We start from the raw sequence: 18,058 nt of genomic DNA, 5'->3' as shown, positions 1-18,058 counted from the left end.
AACCCCCTTTCTTAGATGATCTGCTTTTAACCACAACTGTAGTTGAGAGCAGACCTCCACTGGCAGGTGGAGCTGAATCGAATAGTCCTGAGACTGCAGGCTCTGAGACAGCAGAATGTGCTGAAGAGGATGCATATGCGCCCTTGCCCACGGCACCACCTTCAGGGTTGCTAGCAATCCAAGCAACTGAAGATAGAACCACCTTGTTGGGTGCTCATCAATAGACGCACCTGTGCCATCAGCTTCTGAAAATGGCCCTCTGGCAGGAACATCCTGCCCTATTTTGTGTCGAACTGAACACCAAGATACTCTAGTGACTGAGATGACTGAAGATTGCTCTTGGCCAGGTTCATGACTCAACCTAGCTCCTGCAACAAGGAGATCACTTTGCACGAGACCCGGAGGCTCTCTTCAAGACTCTTGGCCTGATTCAGCCAGTCATCCAAGTATGGGTGTACCAAGATACCATCTTTTCTCATCTCCGCCGCCACCACCAACATAACCTTGGAAAAAGTTCTGGGCGCGGTGGCCAAACCAAAAGGTAGCGTTCAAAACTGTTAATGACAACCCAAAACCACAAAATGCAAAAATTGTTCATACTCCAGTCGGATGGGAATAGGCAGGGACACCTCAGAAGGATCCAGCGATGTCAGGAAGTCCCTCAACTGTACTGCCATTATCACTGAGTGCAAAGTTTCCATGCGAAAATGAGTCACATGCAAATAACAGTTGACTCTCTTAAGTGTTGCAATTCTGCTTGTCATGCAGCCTCCCAACCACCAGAGGTCTTCCGGGAGCTGCACCTACCCTCATTTCAGCTTTAGTCTCGGTGACCTCATGACTCGGCAAATCCCTACATATTTAGCCCTGCCTTCATCTACACTCAGGGCCTTGTCATTGAGTCTGCTCAGCTCCTTGCTTGGCCCCCATCTCTGTATACCTTGTGGCTCTCTTTAGCCTTCTACCTTGTGGCTTTTCTAAATCTTCTTGATTCTGAATACCTTGTGGCTAGCTGCAGCCTTCTGCCTTGTGGCTTTCCTAAAACTTCTCATTTCCAAGCTTGCCTTGTGGCTTCTCTAAGCCTTCCTGATTCCAAGCTTGCCTTGTGGCTTTCTAATCCCTTCCTGTCACAAGCTTGCCAGATATTAGTAACCTCTGTTTTGTTTCACTGTTTGTGTTACACCTCTGACCTTGGTTCCTACCTGAGCTCCAGACCCACCAGACATCAGCTTCCAGCTTGCCCCAAGTCTCCTCTGGCTTCTGTCTCCAGTCCTGTATGACATCAGCCTACAGCCTGCATCCCCAGGCCTGTTCAGCTTCACCTGAATTCGTTCCTCTCCACTCTGGATTCCAGTCCAGCTTTAGCCTTAGGTCTCCTCCCTTGATCAAGTCCTGCCAGCCACCAGAACCCAAGGGATTAACCAGCAGGGAAGGTGGCTGGTCTAGGCCGAAGATCCCCTAGTCTAGTCTGTCCCTGGAGTCCTGGACTGTTCCCGTGGGGGTTCTCCAGCTGAGCTGGGTCCTTATCCCTAACATTAAGATCCAGGATGGGACGAAAAAAGCCCTCCTTCTTGGGCAGGCCGAGGACTCTTGACAACATAACTTCTACTGCCTGTTTCTTCTGTGGAGATTTGCAGGGAGACACCATGAACACATCCCGAGGATCACGGCAACACTCCAGTGCATGGCATCCCTTATCATCTCCAGCACCCACTGGTCTGTCATGATCTCTACCCACCTCTGATAAAAAAGAGAGAGGTGACCTATCTCCTGATCCCGGAGGTGGGTCGTCACACCTTCATGGAGAGGCTCAGGGTGCTCCACTACCTGAACCTGTGCCCTGTCTGGGCTGCCTGGGACAAAAGGACTGAAATCTACCCAAAGGCAGAGACCTCTGAAACGCTGCTCCTCTGAAGGGTCAAAAACGTCTGAATCCTCTATTGTGACCTCGCGTACTGAAGGAGCGCAGTGCCTGTTTCTTATCCTCTGTTAATCGAGGAACCAATTGGCCCACTTATTGGCCATTTTCTCAAATAAGAGCGAGCCTTTAAAGGGCAACTTCGTAAGGTTAGACTTCGAGGTGGTATCGGCTGACCAATTCCTCATCCACAGCTGACGCCTAGCTGCAACTACTGCAGCCACCCCCTCTGGCCAAAGTGCAGACCAAATCTCACTCAGAAACGCATCCACCTTCGTAAAACGCAATTGCTCTCTCGCAACTGGATCCAGGGGGGTACAGCCCTTCCAAGACTCATCCCCCTTTAAAATGAGCTTCCAGGGAGCCCCATTCAAGGTCAATTAATTCTTGAATGGCCTCCATAATAGGGAAGAAGCATGAGGCTTTACGCAAGAAAATGAAAATGGGATCTTTTTTTGGGCTCAGAGATGGATTCGGCCCCAGCATTTTCAATGTGTAGGAAATCAGAGCCCGTAATGCATCTCTGTGAAAGAAAGTCAAGATAATTCTACACAGCTCTAATCCCGGAGTTATTTCCCCATCCTCCAGGGAGAAAGGATCAGTCTCATCATCCATGCTATCTGGGTCCCTATCGGGAAGACCGGCTCCAGGCCTACCCTGATGCTTATCCACGGCACCAGGCGTGTGGGATTTCACTGCTTGCTATCCTGACTTATTAAAACTGGCCGGGCCTGGTTCTGCACCTGAAGGAAGGACTGCAGCCCTTGAAAAAATTCTACCCAAGGAAAAGCAGAAGGATCCATGCCAAAACCAGGGGGCAACTGTCCTGTGCCTACTGAATGACCTTCCCCCCGCTGAGAAACCAGTTAGGGGAGCTCCAAAGTCAAGTGACCCTTCTGGCAGCTCTTTTTCCATTCCCGCACCAGGCGGGGAAAGAACCAGGCTTGGTAAAATCAGCAGGAGGTAATTCTCCCTGAGCCTCCAAACAGCGCTGACACAAATTAGAGGGAATGCCAGGTTGAGATGCCCGAATATGACAAGCAACGCGTAGGGCAAGGTGCTTAGGCTTTTTTGCTATGGACGCCATTAGTCTGCCAATACGTCCTAACAGGCACCCGAAAAAAAAGGTGCTCACAAATAAGACTCACAACACTGAGCCTATATAAGTGCCCAAACTGAGCTCCCCCAGGATGCTCAGATAAAGCGCGCAAAAAAGCGGGTGCGTGTGCTTGTTTGCGTAAAAAAAAGTGCGTGCGTACAAATTGGCGACCTGGTAGGAGCTCCTATGTGCCCAACCAGGCGCCCAACCAAACGCACAATGGGCCAGACAGTCGGGCGCCCAAGCACGATCCGGTGCAAACTGAAGAGGGCAGGCTGCAGTCAGGGCTGGTTCAAGGGTATTAGGCGCCCTAGGCGAAACGTCAGCTATGCCGCCCCCCCCCCCCCCCCCCCCGCCTCCACACACAATTAACTTACATTGTGCATTAATGAAAATAACGAAGTCTGTATTTATAACAGAACACTTATTTGACATTTTTATGCCATGTAAACCATTGAGATGATTTGTCTTATCGACGGTATAGAAACTCTTTTATAAATAAATAAAAAAAAATAAACATAAACCAAAGCTATACTTGTTGCTCAAACAAAAAAAGCAGACACATCACATAATATTAAATAATTAAAATGGCGGTCAATCAAGAAAAATAAACTTAAAAAGCCACCTTTACTTACCCCCTCCAGCAGCTCTCCTACTCCTCTTCCATGCAGGCCGTAGCACACACCAGAAGCAGCAGTAGAGGCTAAGCTCTATACTCATGGTCCTCTTCCTTAGTGCCCATGTCTCTCACACACACACACCATACCAGTCATGCCCCCATGACCAGTTTCTGTCTCTCACACACCAATCACCTCCCAAACAGTCTTTGGCACACACACACACCAGTCACCTTCCTGAACAGTTTCTCTCATGCCATACACACACACAGGCTTCCCACGCCCGTGTTCCACTTACATATATGGGCTTCTCACTCTCATAATCACTTTCTCTTTCTCACACACACTCACCAGTCTCTCACTCCCATGCTTGTTCTCTCTACATGCACAGGCTTCTCATTCCCATAATCACTTTCTCTTTCTCACACACATACCCAGAGTTCTCACTTCCATGCTTTTTCTCTCTTTCACACACACACACACACACATTTCAGTCACATCCCTGACTGTCTCACACTCTCACACATCAGTCATCTCTCTGAGCAGTCACTTTCATTGTCTCTCACATATACACATACATCAGCTCTCTGACCAGTTTCTCTCAATCACACACACATGCTCTCGATCAAATACATTCTCTCACTTACACACAGGCTCTCAATCACACACAGGCTAGCTGGCTGCTTCTCTTTCTTTCTCTCACTCACTTCCCCCCCCCCCCCCCCCCCCCCCGAGAACAAATGGTAGCTGCCGCAGCCTCCTCCAGCCCCCACAGGCCAAGAAGGAAGAATCCCATTGGCCGCAGGAGGCTCGTGCTGCTGACTCCTTTCCCGATTACCGGCTGCTTCAATTGCTCAGGGGCCGATGCTGCTGTCGCCGCTATTTTTTTCATGCGGCACGGCTCTTTCTCCTTCCCGCCAGTGGCGTAGCCAGAATTGATTTTTTGGGTGGGCACAAGGTTAACATGGGTGGGCTGTAGGCCTGCAGGTCTACTAGTTGTTTTTTTACTGATAAATAATGCCAAATTATGCAGCATAGCATTCACATCTACGCCTAAGTATGAGGTTTACTTAATGATACAAACATAATTCACGGTGATTTGTGGTACTTTAGTCTTCTTATTATTACGATTTTATACACGGCTCCTACCTGTCCATAAATGTTGAGAGAGCGGTTGTGTTGCTTATATTTAAATTGCTAACATCTCAAAATATAGATATATATTTTTACCTTTGTTGTCTGATCTTTGTATTTTTCTAATCAGTTGGTCCTGGTCTCTTTTTCCCATTTTTTCCCTTATAGCTCATTTCCTAATTCCTTTTCAGTGTCTTTCTTCTATTACTGTCTTCTTCCCTTCCACACACACACACACACACACACACACACACACATACACGCTTTCTCTCACAGACTCCCTCTCACACACTCAAGCTGTCACTCTCATATGCTCTCCCCCCCCCACCCCCCCACAAGCTCACATTCAAGTTCTCACTTTCTCACCCCTCCCCAGGCTTATATTCTTATGCACACACAGACGCACATCCAGGCACCCATTCTCACCCACACACATAAACCCAGACTCCCATTCTCACCCACAAACCCATGCTCCCAGTCTCACCCACACATATTCAAGCTCCCATTCTCATCCATACATATACACATTTAAGGTACTATTCTCACCCACACATACACACATCCAAGCACCCATTCTTATCCACATATTCAAGCTTCCATTCTCACCCACCCACACAAACCCAGGCTCTCATTCTCACCCATATATACACACATTCAAGCTCCCATTCTCACCCACCCACAAACCCAGGCTCCCATTCTCAACCACACATACACACATTCGAGCTCCCATTCACCCACATATTCAAGCTTCCATTCTCACCCACATACACACCCAGGCTCCAGTTTTCACCCACACACACTCCCATTCTCATCCACACATACACATTCAAGCACGTGCATAGCTTCCGCTTCCTCCCCCCAAAGCAGGAAGATCAGCTGCCTCTCCTGCTGCCACCGGCCTCCTGCTATCTTCGGGCGTCGGGCCGTACTGCCCGCCAAACTTCCTGTCGGGGGGGGGGGGGCGGAAGCACAGCGCACAACGTCCGCTTCCTCCCTCCCCCCCCAAGCAGGAAGATCGGCGGGCAGTACGGCCCGACGCCCGAAGATAGCAGGAGGCCGGTGGCAGCAGGAGAGGCAGCTGATCTTCCTGCTCTGGGGGAGAAAGCGGAAGCTGTGCGCGGCGCTTCCACTCCTCCACCCCCAAACAGGAAGTTCGGCGGGCCGTTTGACCCGAAGATAGCAGGAGAACGGGTGGCAGCAGGAGAGGCAGCTGATCTTCCTGCATTGGGGGAGTGGAAGCTGTGCGCGGCGCTTCCGCTCCCCCAAACAGGAAGTTCGGCGGGCCGTTTGACCCGAAGATAGCAGGAGAACGGGTGGCAGCAGGAGAGGCAGCTGATCTTCCTGCATTGGGGGGAGGAAGCGGAAGCTGCACGCGGTGCTTCCGCTCCCCCCCCCCCCCCCGAACAGGAAGACCGGTTGGCCATACGGCCGCAGCAGCGCTTCCCCACGTGTGCCGTGATGGTGCGTGAGGCGTGGGTTCTCTTGTTCGCTGTCGCGGGGATGGGATCCCGCGACAGCCTTGCAGTTCCGGTGCCAGTTGGGTGGGCCTGGGTCTAAGTTGGGTGGGCACCTGCCCACCCAGGCCCACCCGTGGCTACGCCACTGCTTCCCGCGCATCACTTCCTGTTCCGGGTCAGGGGGGGGGGCGGGAAGAAGAAAAGGGCAGCTGCGGATGCAACAGCTTTTTTTTTTTTTGCACCGCGGGGTAGGGGCGGGCTGCCGGCAGCGGCTCTTTTATTTTTATCGGGGGGGGCGGCGGCTTAATGCATCTCTTTTATTTTTACTAGGGCAGGCTACGGCTCTCTTAATTTTGCCGGGGCAGTGCCGCCCCCGGGAAGCTGGCGCCCTAGGCGACCGCCTAGTTCTTCCGCCGGCCCTGGCTGCAGTGCATTAAAAAAGTGTGAAAATGCCACCACGGATTACCACACAGCGAACCACACAAGCCTTGGAGTGCGGCCTAGCTGCAAGGGCTGCTTAACCTGCCAGGTTGCCCCGGTCCCCTGAACTCCACCAGAGGCAGGAACAACCATCAGATTGCGCGCTGAGACGGGGGGTGGAATCCCTACTCCCCTTCTCTTCTCGGTGTGATGACACTGCGGGCAGAACGTATGGGACACAATGCTACACTGATTTGCCCTTGTGGCAAAAAATACATGGGCAGAACATCTCACCTGGTCGAAAGCGATTCATTGAACTGTGCAGTTGCATGTCTACCAGGAAGCTACAATTTCTGAGGGTTCAGCATTGTGTGGATTTTGCCCATTTATATGTAGATCTTAAAATTGCACCCTGATGAAGAACAAAATATGGTCCCTTGTCAGGCTGAGATGAAAAAAAGGTGTTTGTTGAAACACTACATCAAGTTGGCATTAATTCGTTATCTTCATTTATAAACTAGAGACAATTAAAAACATATTTTATCTGCAATATAAAAAAATTGAAAAATATTTGGGACATTTTTATAGACCAATGATTATATAGAAGGAAGATGATTGATAAAATATTTAATTATATTTACTCTGGTGACGTCTAATTCATTCAAATTGAATCTAATGATGAGGTGGACCAATTGTATATGTTGTTTATGTATCCACTCATGAGCTTTAGTTTGGGAATATAGTTTTGATTCATTAATGTACTTACACCAGATGCCATCATTTGGTTCTAAAAATTGGCTTTACTCTAGAATGCAACTACCAGTGCCCCACACTATTAAGAAGCAGATGGGCAATTGCAGTTCCAGGATTTAGAGTGAGGTTTACTTCCTGTTTATTTTACCCAGAGCTTTGTTAAAAAAGCTTTTGCATTTATGTTTTTAATTTGCTCTAGGTCTTATTCTTTGTGCAGATACAGTTTAAATAAAGCATTAAACGTAAAAAGAGGAAACCTCCCAGCCCTCAGCTCTTCCACATCCCTCAGCACCGGCAGCTACGTGAGGAACGCGACCGACTCCCTCTGACGTCACGGCCAGCCCCGCCTCGCGGAGTGGTTGACAGCTCCGCGAGCCAATGGCCCTGGCCTCTCTGCCTCCCGGTCCCCTCCCACTGCCTGGGCCGGGGAGGCGGGCGCGGGGGCGGGGCTTGCCGGGCTGGGCTTCGCTGCAGCGCTAAGGTGACCTGTGCCGCGCGGAGCGTCCCGGAGGCAGCAGAGCCGCAGCCATGTCTCTCTCTACCAAGCTCACGCTGGACAAGGTGGACGTGAAGGGCAAGAGGGTGATAATGAGGTGAGGAACGGTGACCTTTGCTGCATGGCGTGACACTCGGTTATTTCATTACGAACCCCGCAAGGCGCGGGGTTCCCCCCAGGCCTCCTGTGCGTTTAATTACTGCACTGCAGCACGGACCTTCCGGGCAATTATGCATAGCACTGTGCAAAGCCCCCCCCCGGGGCATTTAACTACTGCACCGCAGTCCAGTATTAATGACATTGCATTAAGGCAAGCGGAAAGCCTCTCGTGTCATTGCACCGCACCGTGAAGCCCAGGGCTGCTCAGAGCCTCGGGGCTCGCACTGCAGGACGGAGGCGGTTCCCTATCCTCCACCACCACCACCGCCCTCGTGCATGGAGAGTGGGACGTGCACGCGCGAGCTCGCGCTCCTGTGCATCCGCCGGCACCTCTGCAAGCCCTGACCTGGCCGGAATGCCCGCGGAGGAGCTCCGGTTACACGGGGCTGCGTCTACTGTAACCCCTCTCCCCCCACCGCGCGCGAGCGCTTCCTGACCAATCGGCTTGCAGTATGTAAATAACGCCCGGGCCCGGCTGCGGCTCCTTTTATGGCGGAGTTTGAGTCATGGGTGGGCGCGGTCCCGATGTGAGACGTGAATTAAAAATGTGCACACATTTCCGTTACTCCCACGCTAAAGGAAACTCCGTACCTTAACGTCAGATGCTTAGCGTGCACGCAAAACCCAAGTCAGAGCACACTGGGCACAGCGCTATAGCCCAACACTAGCCCCCCAAAAATGGTCACTTTATTCCATCTCTGAGCAAGAGTTAAATTTCCAGCCTTAAGCCGTCAGGGCCTTAATGTGCCTTCCTGCTTTGGGGACAAAGCGCGAATGCCCTCACTGACATGGGATTTGCTTGAAGATGTGCTAAGGTGTGCACGGTTTTTATCTGCCAAACTCCTCGTTCAATCTGGAGTAGAATTATGCAAGCAGCTTTGTGCGCCCAGCCTAGCTCCCCTCATTACATCTGGGCCCATGACCATGCTCAGAGTCTCTTACCTGCTGATTTAGGGTCTTGGAGTGTACCTAAAATCAGGGCTGGATTTAAGATTGTGCACCCAGCCTAGCTCCCCTCATTACATCGGGGCCCATGCTAGGCCATGACCATGCTCAGAGTCTCTTAGCTGCTGATTTAGGGTCTTGGAGTGTACCTAAAATCAGGGCTGGATTTAAGATTGTGCACCCAGCCTAGCTCCCCTCATTACATCGGGGCCCATGCTAGGCCATGACCATGCTCAGAGTCTCTTACCTGCTGATTTAGGGTCTTGGAGTGTACCTAAAATCAGAGCTGGATTTAAGATTGTGCACCCAGCCTAGCTCCCCTCATTACATCGGGGCCCATGCTAGGCCATGACCATGCTCAGAGTCTCTTAGCTGCTGATTTAGGGTCTCCGAGTACCTAAAATCAGGGCTGGATTTAAGATTGTGGTGCCCTTAGGCAGCGCCACAGCGATGGTTGCTCCTTTGAAGCGGTGCCGGCCTATGGCACTTGAGCAAGCAGAAGCTGGCTTGTCTTTGCCTGGGTATTTGGTGCCTGTACCTAAATCTGGGCCAGCGTAAGATGAGACTCCTTCACGTTCCCAGAGCAGCCATTCCCACCTTCAGAAAATGCTCTCACCCCTTTCTTTATGAAATGGGAAAGGAAAGTTATTCTGCTTTTAGCCCTGCAAACCAGTGTGCCCAGATTCCAAAAGATGTCTTTCTGAAAAAACTGATTTCCATATCTTAGGGACAGTATTAATGAGCTGAAGGGTCTCCATGTCTACCCTTAATTTTGCCTCTGAACTCTTTAGGTGCATTGATCCTTGCTCCCTGGCCTTTAGTCTGCATTTTGTATTCCTGCATGGTGCATTTGTCCAGGTGACGGGTTCTGCCTGCTGTTTGTGTTTTACTAACTAGATTGTGGGAGACTTGAGGAAATGTCTGGATGTGTAGCATGTACGTGTGATATGTAGTGAAGATAAGGCTGCTTGTCCTTGAGGATAACAAAACCACACTGAGAGATGTGTGGCCCCAGCCTTTGATTGTGCGGTCCACGTAACTTTTGATCTGTGTCCGCTTTAAGAGATCAGCTCTGCTTTAGCAGGCGTTGTTACAGATGTTTAAACCTAATCTGCATGATGCACGCTACCTGTTGCTGCTCTGCTGCTTTCAAAGATTTCACTTTGCTAGGAATGACCTCGTAATTGTTAATGAAGTTATTTCGGTGCAGTTGGAAAGTAAGATGATGAAAAAGTAGGATGCATGGAGTTCCATTCCTGGAATCTGTAACCAGAGAATGACATAACAGAAGGATTGTCCGGGGAAGGTTATACCAAAATCTAATAGGATGGACAGCTACAAAGGAATGGAAACAATAGAAGGGATCTAGCGAAGCTCGAGGAATGGTCTGAGGTCTGGCAGCTAAGATTTAATGCTAAAAAATTGCAGAGTAAGGCATTTAGGATGCAATATCCCAAGGGAAAGCTGCAGCATAGGAGGTGAAACTCTTCTAAGCACAAAGAAAAGCAGAATCTGGGGGTGATTGAGCATCTTAAGCAGATACAACCAGGTGGATAAAGTGACAGTAAAAGCCAGAACGATGCTTGGGTGCATGGGGAGAGGAATGGTCAGCAGAAAAAGGGAGGTGACACTGCCCCTGTATAGGTCCCTGGTGAGACCTCACATGGGATACTGAGTACAGATCTGGAGACCCCACCTTCAGAAGGATAGAAACAGGGGGAGGCTACTAAAGTGGTCAGTGGTCTTCATTCTGGAGCATACGGGGATAGACAAAGATCTGAACATGTATACACTACAGGAGATACGATAGAGACATTTAAATACCTCCAGGTTCCCAATGGAAAGGAGGCACTAGAACGAGGGGTCATGGGATGAAGTTGAAAGGGGGTAGTTTTGGGAGAAATCTTAGGAAATATTTCAAGAGAGCATGGGGATAGGTACAGGGGATCTCTAAGGAGGTGATGAGAATTATAATACTAAGTTAGACGGATGGGCCACATGGTCTGTGTCTGCCGCTATGTTTCTATGACTCTCTTTTACGTTACATTTGTCTACAGTCATTAAAAGCATTTCTGAAATTAAAGGATCTTGCTTCTCTTTTTTTTTTTTCCTCTTGCCGCTCTGGCTTCCTGTCACTAAACTTTGTCTGGTATTGAGAAAGGCAGTTTCCTTAGGGGTGAGCACGGGCCACAGCTGCGTGGTGAGGCCCTGCTGGCTCTCCTGGGGGCTGGGACTTGGATCCTGAACATCTCAGTCTAGAGACTTGGCAGGCAGAGAGAGGATGGCTGCAAGGGCGGTGGGTGAAAGAAATAAATTACAGACATTAAAAATGGAAATGCTTTTTAATAAAGGGCAGTTTAGAAGTGTTTGCTGAGCACGTTTCAGATGTGAAACGCAATGGCTGTCCTCTCTCACTGTGCAGGCGTTGGGGGCCAGCACCCCCAGGTGAGAAGCTGGGTGTGATCCCGTCCCCGCCCCCCAGGCTCCCATTGGCATGCATGCATTTTACTCAGACGCAGATGCTTGTGATGGTCTGTGTGTGCTTGCAGCGCAGGTCTCTGAATATCAGGAGGTGAGGAGATGCTTGTGATAGTCTGTGTGTGCTTGCAGCGCAGGTCTCTGAATATCAGGAGGTGAGGAGATGCTTGTGATAGTCTGTGTGTGCTTGCAGCGCAGGCTTGCAGGTCTCTGAATATCAGGAGGTGAGGAGATGCTTGTGATAGTCTGTGTGTGCTTGCAGCGCAGGCCGCAGGTCTCTGAATATCAGGAGGTGAGGAGATGCTTGTGATAGTCTGTGTGTGCTTGCAGCGCAGGCCGCAGGTCTCTGAATATCAGGAGGTGAGGAGGTGCTTGTGATAGTCTGTGTGTGCTTGCAGCGCAGGCCGCAGGTCTCTGAATATCAGGAGGTGAGGAGATGCTTGTGATGGTCTGTGTGTGCTTGCAGCGCAGGCTTGCAGGTCTCTGAATATCAGGAGGTGAGGAGATGCGGGTCAGGACCGCTGTTATTAAACACAGCAGCCCTGCAGATTGCGATAGTTCAGCGGGGGCCGGGAGGGAAAGAGGGAGGAAATTGGGATGGGGGTCCTGGGTCTCGGTTTAGGTGGCTGCCCAGCTGCCCGCAGCAGTAAAAGTCCAGTGTCCAGGCCGGCTTGCAAGGAGGAGCTGACTGATTCAGGCCCCCGGGGGTAGGGCTTTGATAGAATAGGAGGGGGGGGGGGCAGGTCAGCTAACATGGATGTTTACTGTTCAGCAGTTAACAGAAGGAAGGGAGAGTGATGTACTGTGGCAGCAGAGGGCAATGGGAAGGGGATGAGCACAGCAGGAGTAACTGGGAGTGGGCCCCAGCACAGACACTAAGGAGTGGATACAGCCAGCGCCAGGAGAGTCAGTGACATCACAGGTAGCTTTTTCAGAGAGGGAGTGGATCCCTTGTCCTGTTTAACTCTACCTGGTTTACTAAAATCAGCAATGGCTGGGAAGCCTGGATGTGTCAAATGGTCTAGAACATAAGAACATGCCATACTGGGTCAGACAGAGGATCCATCAAACCCAGTATCCTGTTTCCAATACAAATCACAAGTACTTGGCAGGATCCCCAGGGGTAGATAAGATTCCAAGCTGCTGATCCCAGGGATAAGCAGGGGATTTCTGCAACTCAACCTTAATAATGGTTAATGGATTTTTCCTCCAGGAGCTTGTGCAAACCTTTTTTAAACACAGCTACACTAATAGCTTTCACCACATCCTCTGGCAACAAATTCCAGAGTTTCTTTTATTTTAAATGCATTTCCCAATAACTTCATTGTGTGTCCTCTGTTCTTTGTACTTTTTGAAAGAGTAAACAACTGATTAACGTTTACTCGTTCCATTCCACTCTATTTTATAAACCTCTATCATATCCCCCCTCAGCCGTCTCTTCTCCAAGCTGAAGAGTCCTAACCTCTTTAGCCTTTCTTCATAGGGGAGCTGTTCCATTCCCCTTTATCATCTTGGTCGCCCTTCTCTGTACCTTTTCTAATTCTGCTATATCTTTCTTGAGATGCAGTGATCAGAACTGCACACAGTACTCAAGATGAGGTCGCACCATGGAGTGATATGGAGACATTATGATATTCTCTGTTTTATTCTCCATTCCTTTCCTGATAATCCCTAGCATTCTGTTTGTGTATGATATATGAACACAAGATGAGGTCGCACCATGGAGTGATACAGAGACATTATGATATTCTCTGTTTTATTCTCCATTCCTTTCCTAATAATCCCCAGCATTCTGTTTGTGTATGATATATGAACACAAGATGAGGATGCACCATGGAGTGATACGGAGGCATTATGATATTCTCTGTTTTATTCTCCATTCCTTTCCTAATAATCCCCAGCATTCTGTGTGTGTATGATATATGAACACAAGATGAGGATGCACCATGGAGTGATACAGAGGCATTATGATATTCTCTGTTTTATTCTCCATTCCTTTCCTAATAATCCCCAGCATTCTGTTTGTGTATGATATATGAACACAAGATGAGGTCGCACCATGGAGTGATACAGAGACATTATGATATTCTCTGTTTTATTCTCCATTCCTTTCCTAATAATCCCCAGCATTCTGTTTGTGTATGATATATGAACACAAGATGAGGATGCACCATGGAGTGATACAGAGGCATTATGATATTCTCTGTTTTATTCTCCATTCCTTTCCTAATAATCCCCAGCATTCTGTTTGTGTATGATATATGAACACAAGATGAGGATGCACCATGGAGTGATACAGAGGCATTATGATATTCTCTGTTTTATTCTCCATTCCTTTCCTGATAATCCCTAGCATTCTGTTTGTGTATGATATATGAACACAAGATGAGGATGCACCATGGAGTGATATGGAGACATTATGATATTCTCTGTTTTATTCTCCATTCCTTTCCTAATAATCCCCAGCATTCTGTTTGTCTATGATATATGAACACAAGATGAGGATGCACCATGGAGTGATACAGAGGCATTATGATATTCTCTGTTTTATTCTCCATTCCTTTCCTAATAATCCCCAGCATTCTGTTTGTGTATGATATATGAACACAAGATGAGGTCACACCATGGAGTGATACAGAGACATTATGATATTCTCTGTTTTATTCTCCATTCCTTTCCTAATAATCCCCAGCATTCTGTTTGTGTATGATATATGAACACAAGATGAGGTCACACCATGGAGTGATACAGAGACATTATGATATTCTCTGTTTTATTCTCCATTCCTTTCCTAATAATCCCCAGCATTCTGTTTGTGTATGATATATGAACACAAGATGAGGTCGCACCATGGAGTGATACAGAGGCATTATGATATTCTCTGTTTTATTCTCCATTCCTTTCCTAATAATCCCCAGCATTCTGTTTGTGTATGATATATGAACACAAGATGAGGATGCACCATGGAGTGATACAGAGGCATTATGATATTCTCTGTTTTATTCTCCATTCCTTTCCTGATAATCCCTAGCATTCTGTTTGTGTATGATATATGAACACAAGATGAGGATGCACCATGGAGTGATATGGAGACATTATGATATTCTCTGTTTTATTCTCCATTCCTTTCCTAATAATCCCCAGCATTCTGTTTGTCTATGATATATGAACACAAGATGAGGATGCACCATGGAGTGATACAGAGGCATTATGATATTCTCTGTTTTATTCTCCATTCCTTTCCTAATAATCCCCAGCATTCTGTTTGTGTATGATATATGAACACAAGATGAGGTCACACCATGGAGTGATACAGAGACATTATGATATTCTCTGTTTTATTCTCCATTCCTTTCCTAATAATCCCCAGCATTCTGTTTGTGTATGATATATGAACACAAGATGAGGTCACACCATGGAGTGATACAGAGACATTATGATATTCTCTGTTTTATTCTCCATTCCTTTCCTAATAATCCCCAGCATTCTGTTTGTGTATGATATATGAACACAAGATGAGGTCGCACCATGGAGTGATACAGAGGCATTATGATATTCTCTGTTTTATTCTCCATTCCTTTCCTAATAATCCCCAGCATTCTGTGTGTGTATGATATATGAACACAAGATGAGGATGCACCATGGAGTGATACAGAGACATTATGATATTCTCTGTTTTATTCTCCATTCCTTTCCTAATAATCCCCAGCATTCTGTTTGTGTATGATATATGAACACAAGATGAGCATGCACCATGGAGTGATACAGAGACATTATGATATTCTCTGTTTTATTCTCCATTCCTTTCCTAATAATCCCCAGCATTCTGTTTGTGTATGATATATGAACACAAGATGAGGATGCACCATGGAGTGATACAGAGGCATTATGATATTCTCTGTTTTATTCTCCATTCCTTTCCTAATAATCCCCAGCATTCTGTTTGTGTATGATATATGAACACAAGATGAGGTCACACCATGGAGTGATACAGAGACATTAGGATATTCTCTGTTTTATTCTCCATTCCTTTCCTAATAATCCCCAGCATTCTGTGTGTGTATGATATATGAACACAAGATGAGGATGCACCATGGAGTGATACAGAGACATTATGATATTCTCTGTTTTATTCTCCATTCCTTTCCTAATAATCCCCAGCATTCTGTTTGTGTATGATATATGAACACAAGATGAGGATGCACCATGGAGTGATACAGAGACATTATGATATTCTCTGTTTTATTCTCCATTCCTTTCCTAATAATCCCCAGCATTCTGTTTGTGTATGATATATGAACACAAGATGAGGTCGCACCATGGAGTGATACAGAGGCATTATGATATTCTCTGTTTTATTCTCCATTCCTTTCCTAATAATCCCCAGCATTCTGTGTGTGTATGATATATGAACACAAGATGAGGTCACACCATGGAGTGATACAGAGACATTAACAATATTCTCTGTTTTATTCTCCATTCCTTTCCTAATAATCCCCAGCATTCTGTGTGTGTATGATATATGAACACAAGATGAGGATGCACCATGGAGTGATACAGAGGCATTATGATATTCTCTGTTTTATTCTCCATTCCTTTCCTAATAATCCCCAGCATTCTGTTTGTGTATGATATATGAACACAAGATGAGGATGCACCATGGAGTGATACAGAGACATTATGATATTCTCTGTTTTATTCTCCATTCCTTTCCTAATAATCCCCAGCATTCTGTTTGTGTATGATATATGAACACAAGATGAGGATGCACCATGGAGTGATACAGAGGCATTATGATATTCTGTTTTATTCTCCATTCCTTTCCTAATAATCCCCAGCATTCTGTTTGTGTATGATATATGAACACAAGATGAGGATGCACCATGGAGTGATACAGAGGCATTATGATATTCTCTGTTTTATTCTCCATTCCTTTCCTAATAATCCCCAGCATTCTGTTTGTGTATGATATATGAACACAAGATGGGGATGCACCATGGAGTGATACAGAGACATTATGATATTCTCTGTTTTATTCTCCATTCCTTTCCTAATAATCCCCAGCATTCTGTTTGTGTATGATATATGAACACAAGATGAGGATGCACCATGGAGTGATACAGAGGCATTAGGATATTCTCTGTTTTATTCTCCATTCCTTTCCTAATAATCCCCAGCATTCTGTTTGTGTATGATATATGAACACAAGATGAGGATGCACCATGGAGGATACAGAGACATTATGATATTCTCTGTTTTATTCTCCATTCCTTTCCTAATAATCCCCAGCATTCTGTTTGTGTATGGTATATGAACACAAGATGAGGATGCACCATGGAGTGATACAGAGACATTATGATATTCTGTTTTATTCTCCATTCCTTTCCTAATAATCCCCAGCATTCTGTGTGTGTATGATATATGAACACAAGATGAGGATGCACCATGGAGTGATACAGAGGCATTATGATATTCTCTGTTTTATTCTCCATTCCTTTCCTAATAATCCCCAGCATTCTGTTTGTGTATGATATATGAACACAAGATGAGGATGCACCATGGAGTGATACAGAGGTATTATGATATTCTCTGTTTTATTCTCCATTCCTTTCCTAATAATACTGAGCTTTCTATTTGCTTTCTTGGCACTCAGAGCAGAAGATTTCAATGTATTTTCAATGATGACAGCTGGATCCTTTTCCTGAGTGGTGACTCCTAATGTGGAACCTTGCATTTTGTAGCTATAGTTTGGGTTTCTCTTCCCTAAGTGCATCACTCTGCACTTGTCCTTTATTAAATTTCATTTGCCGTTTGCATGCCCAGTCTCCCAGTTTTGCAATGTCCTCTTGCAATTTCTCACCATCCTCTTGTGTTTTGACAGCTTTGAATAATTTAGCGTCATTGGCGAATTTATCGATCCCCTCCCTTGTTGTTCCCATTCACTGTATTAAGTGACTGGGGCAGGGAGGTGGAGCAGGCTGATGTCTGTTTAATCTGCGGGGAGCAGCTCCTTATGCTCCTGCTTTTCCACGCTGTGCAGCTGCAGGGTTCCCAGTAGGAAAGGTTAAACCTTCGGGCCGGCCTCTGCTTCCCTTCCTTGGGTGTCCCCTGCACTGTTTTCTGGACCTGCTTTACTCTGGTCGCACTCCATGCTCCCCGCCATTGCCCTGTGTTGGCGAGCGTATTTGATTCTTTCGGGACTTAAATCCAGTGGAAACCAAACTTTTTGCTAAGATTAACTCATCCCGCATGGTTTTGGCTTTCTTTTCCTTTACTGGTATCTCAATACAAATTTTGTGGGTTTTTTTTTTTTGTTTTTTTTAAACCGTTCTTTAACTTATTCAAACGCAGCTATTGAAATGGGAAATAGCATATCATAGGCATTGAATGGAAAAGAGAGCAGCTAAAGCTTGTTATCCAGCTCAGAAGAAACAGGAAAATAAAGATATTGTATCAAGAACATGGAAAACCAGAGCTGCTCCAAAGCTCTCCCGCTTTACAGTATCGGGACCCAAAGACATAATAAACTCTCCAAGGCAGGTGCCACCTGGCAGCAGGGTCTGTCACCTGCGGGAGATTTGT

At 46.9% G+C, this 18,058-nt stretch overlaps 1 protein-coding gene across 1 annotated transcript in view; it reads left to right on the top strand.

Annotated features, from left to right (window-relative positions):
- Window positions 1-7,838: 7,838 nt before the first annotated feature.
- Window positions 7,839-18,058, top strand: part of LOC115082687 (phosphoglycerate kinase-like) — a 39,844-nt gene continuing 29,624 nt past the window's right edge. The window contains exon 1 of the mRNA XM_029586881.1: window positions 7,839-7,991. Coding sequence (XP_029442741.1) covers window positions 7,927-7,991 — 65 coding nt within the window. The 5' untranslated portion in view covers window positions 7,839-7,926. The remainder of the gene's footprint in view (window positions 7,992-18,058) is intronic.

This window comes from Rhinatrema bivittatum, unplaced genomic scaffold (genome assembly GCF_901001135.1).
Source record: "Rhinatrema bivittatum unplaced genomic scaffold, aRhiBiv1.1, whole genome shotgun sequence".
NCBI classification, from domain to species: domain Eukaryota; kingdom Metazoa; phylum Chordata; class Amphibia; order Gymnophiona; family Rhinatrematidae; genus Rhinatrema; species Rhinatrema bivittatum.
The sequence above is the reverse complement of the archived record's forward strand: the minus strand, read 5'-3'. Positions and strand labels throughout refer to the sequence as shown.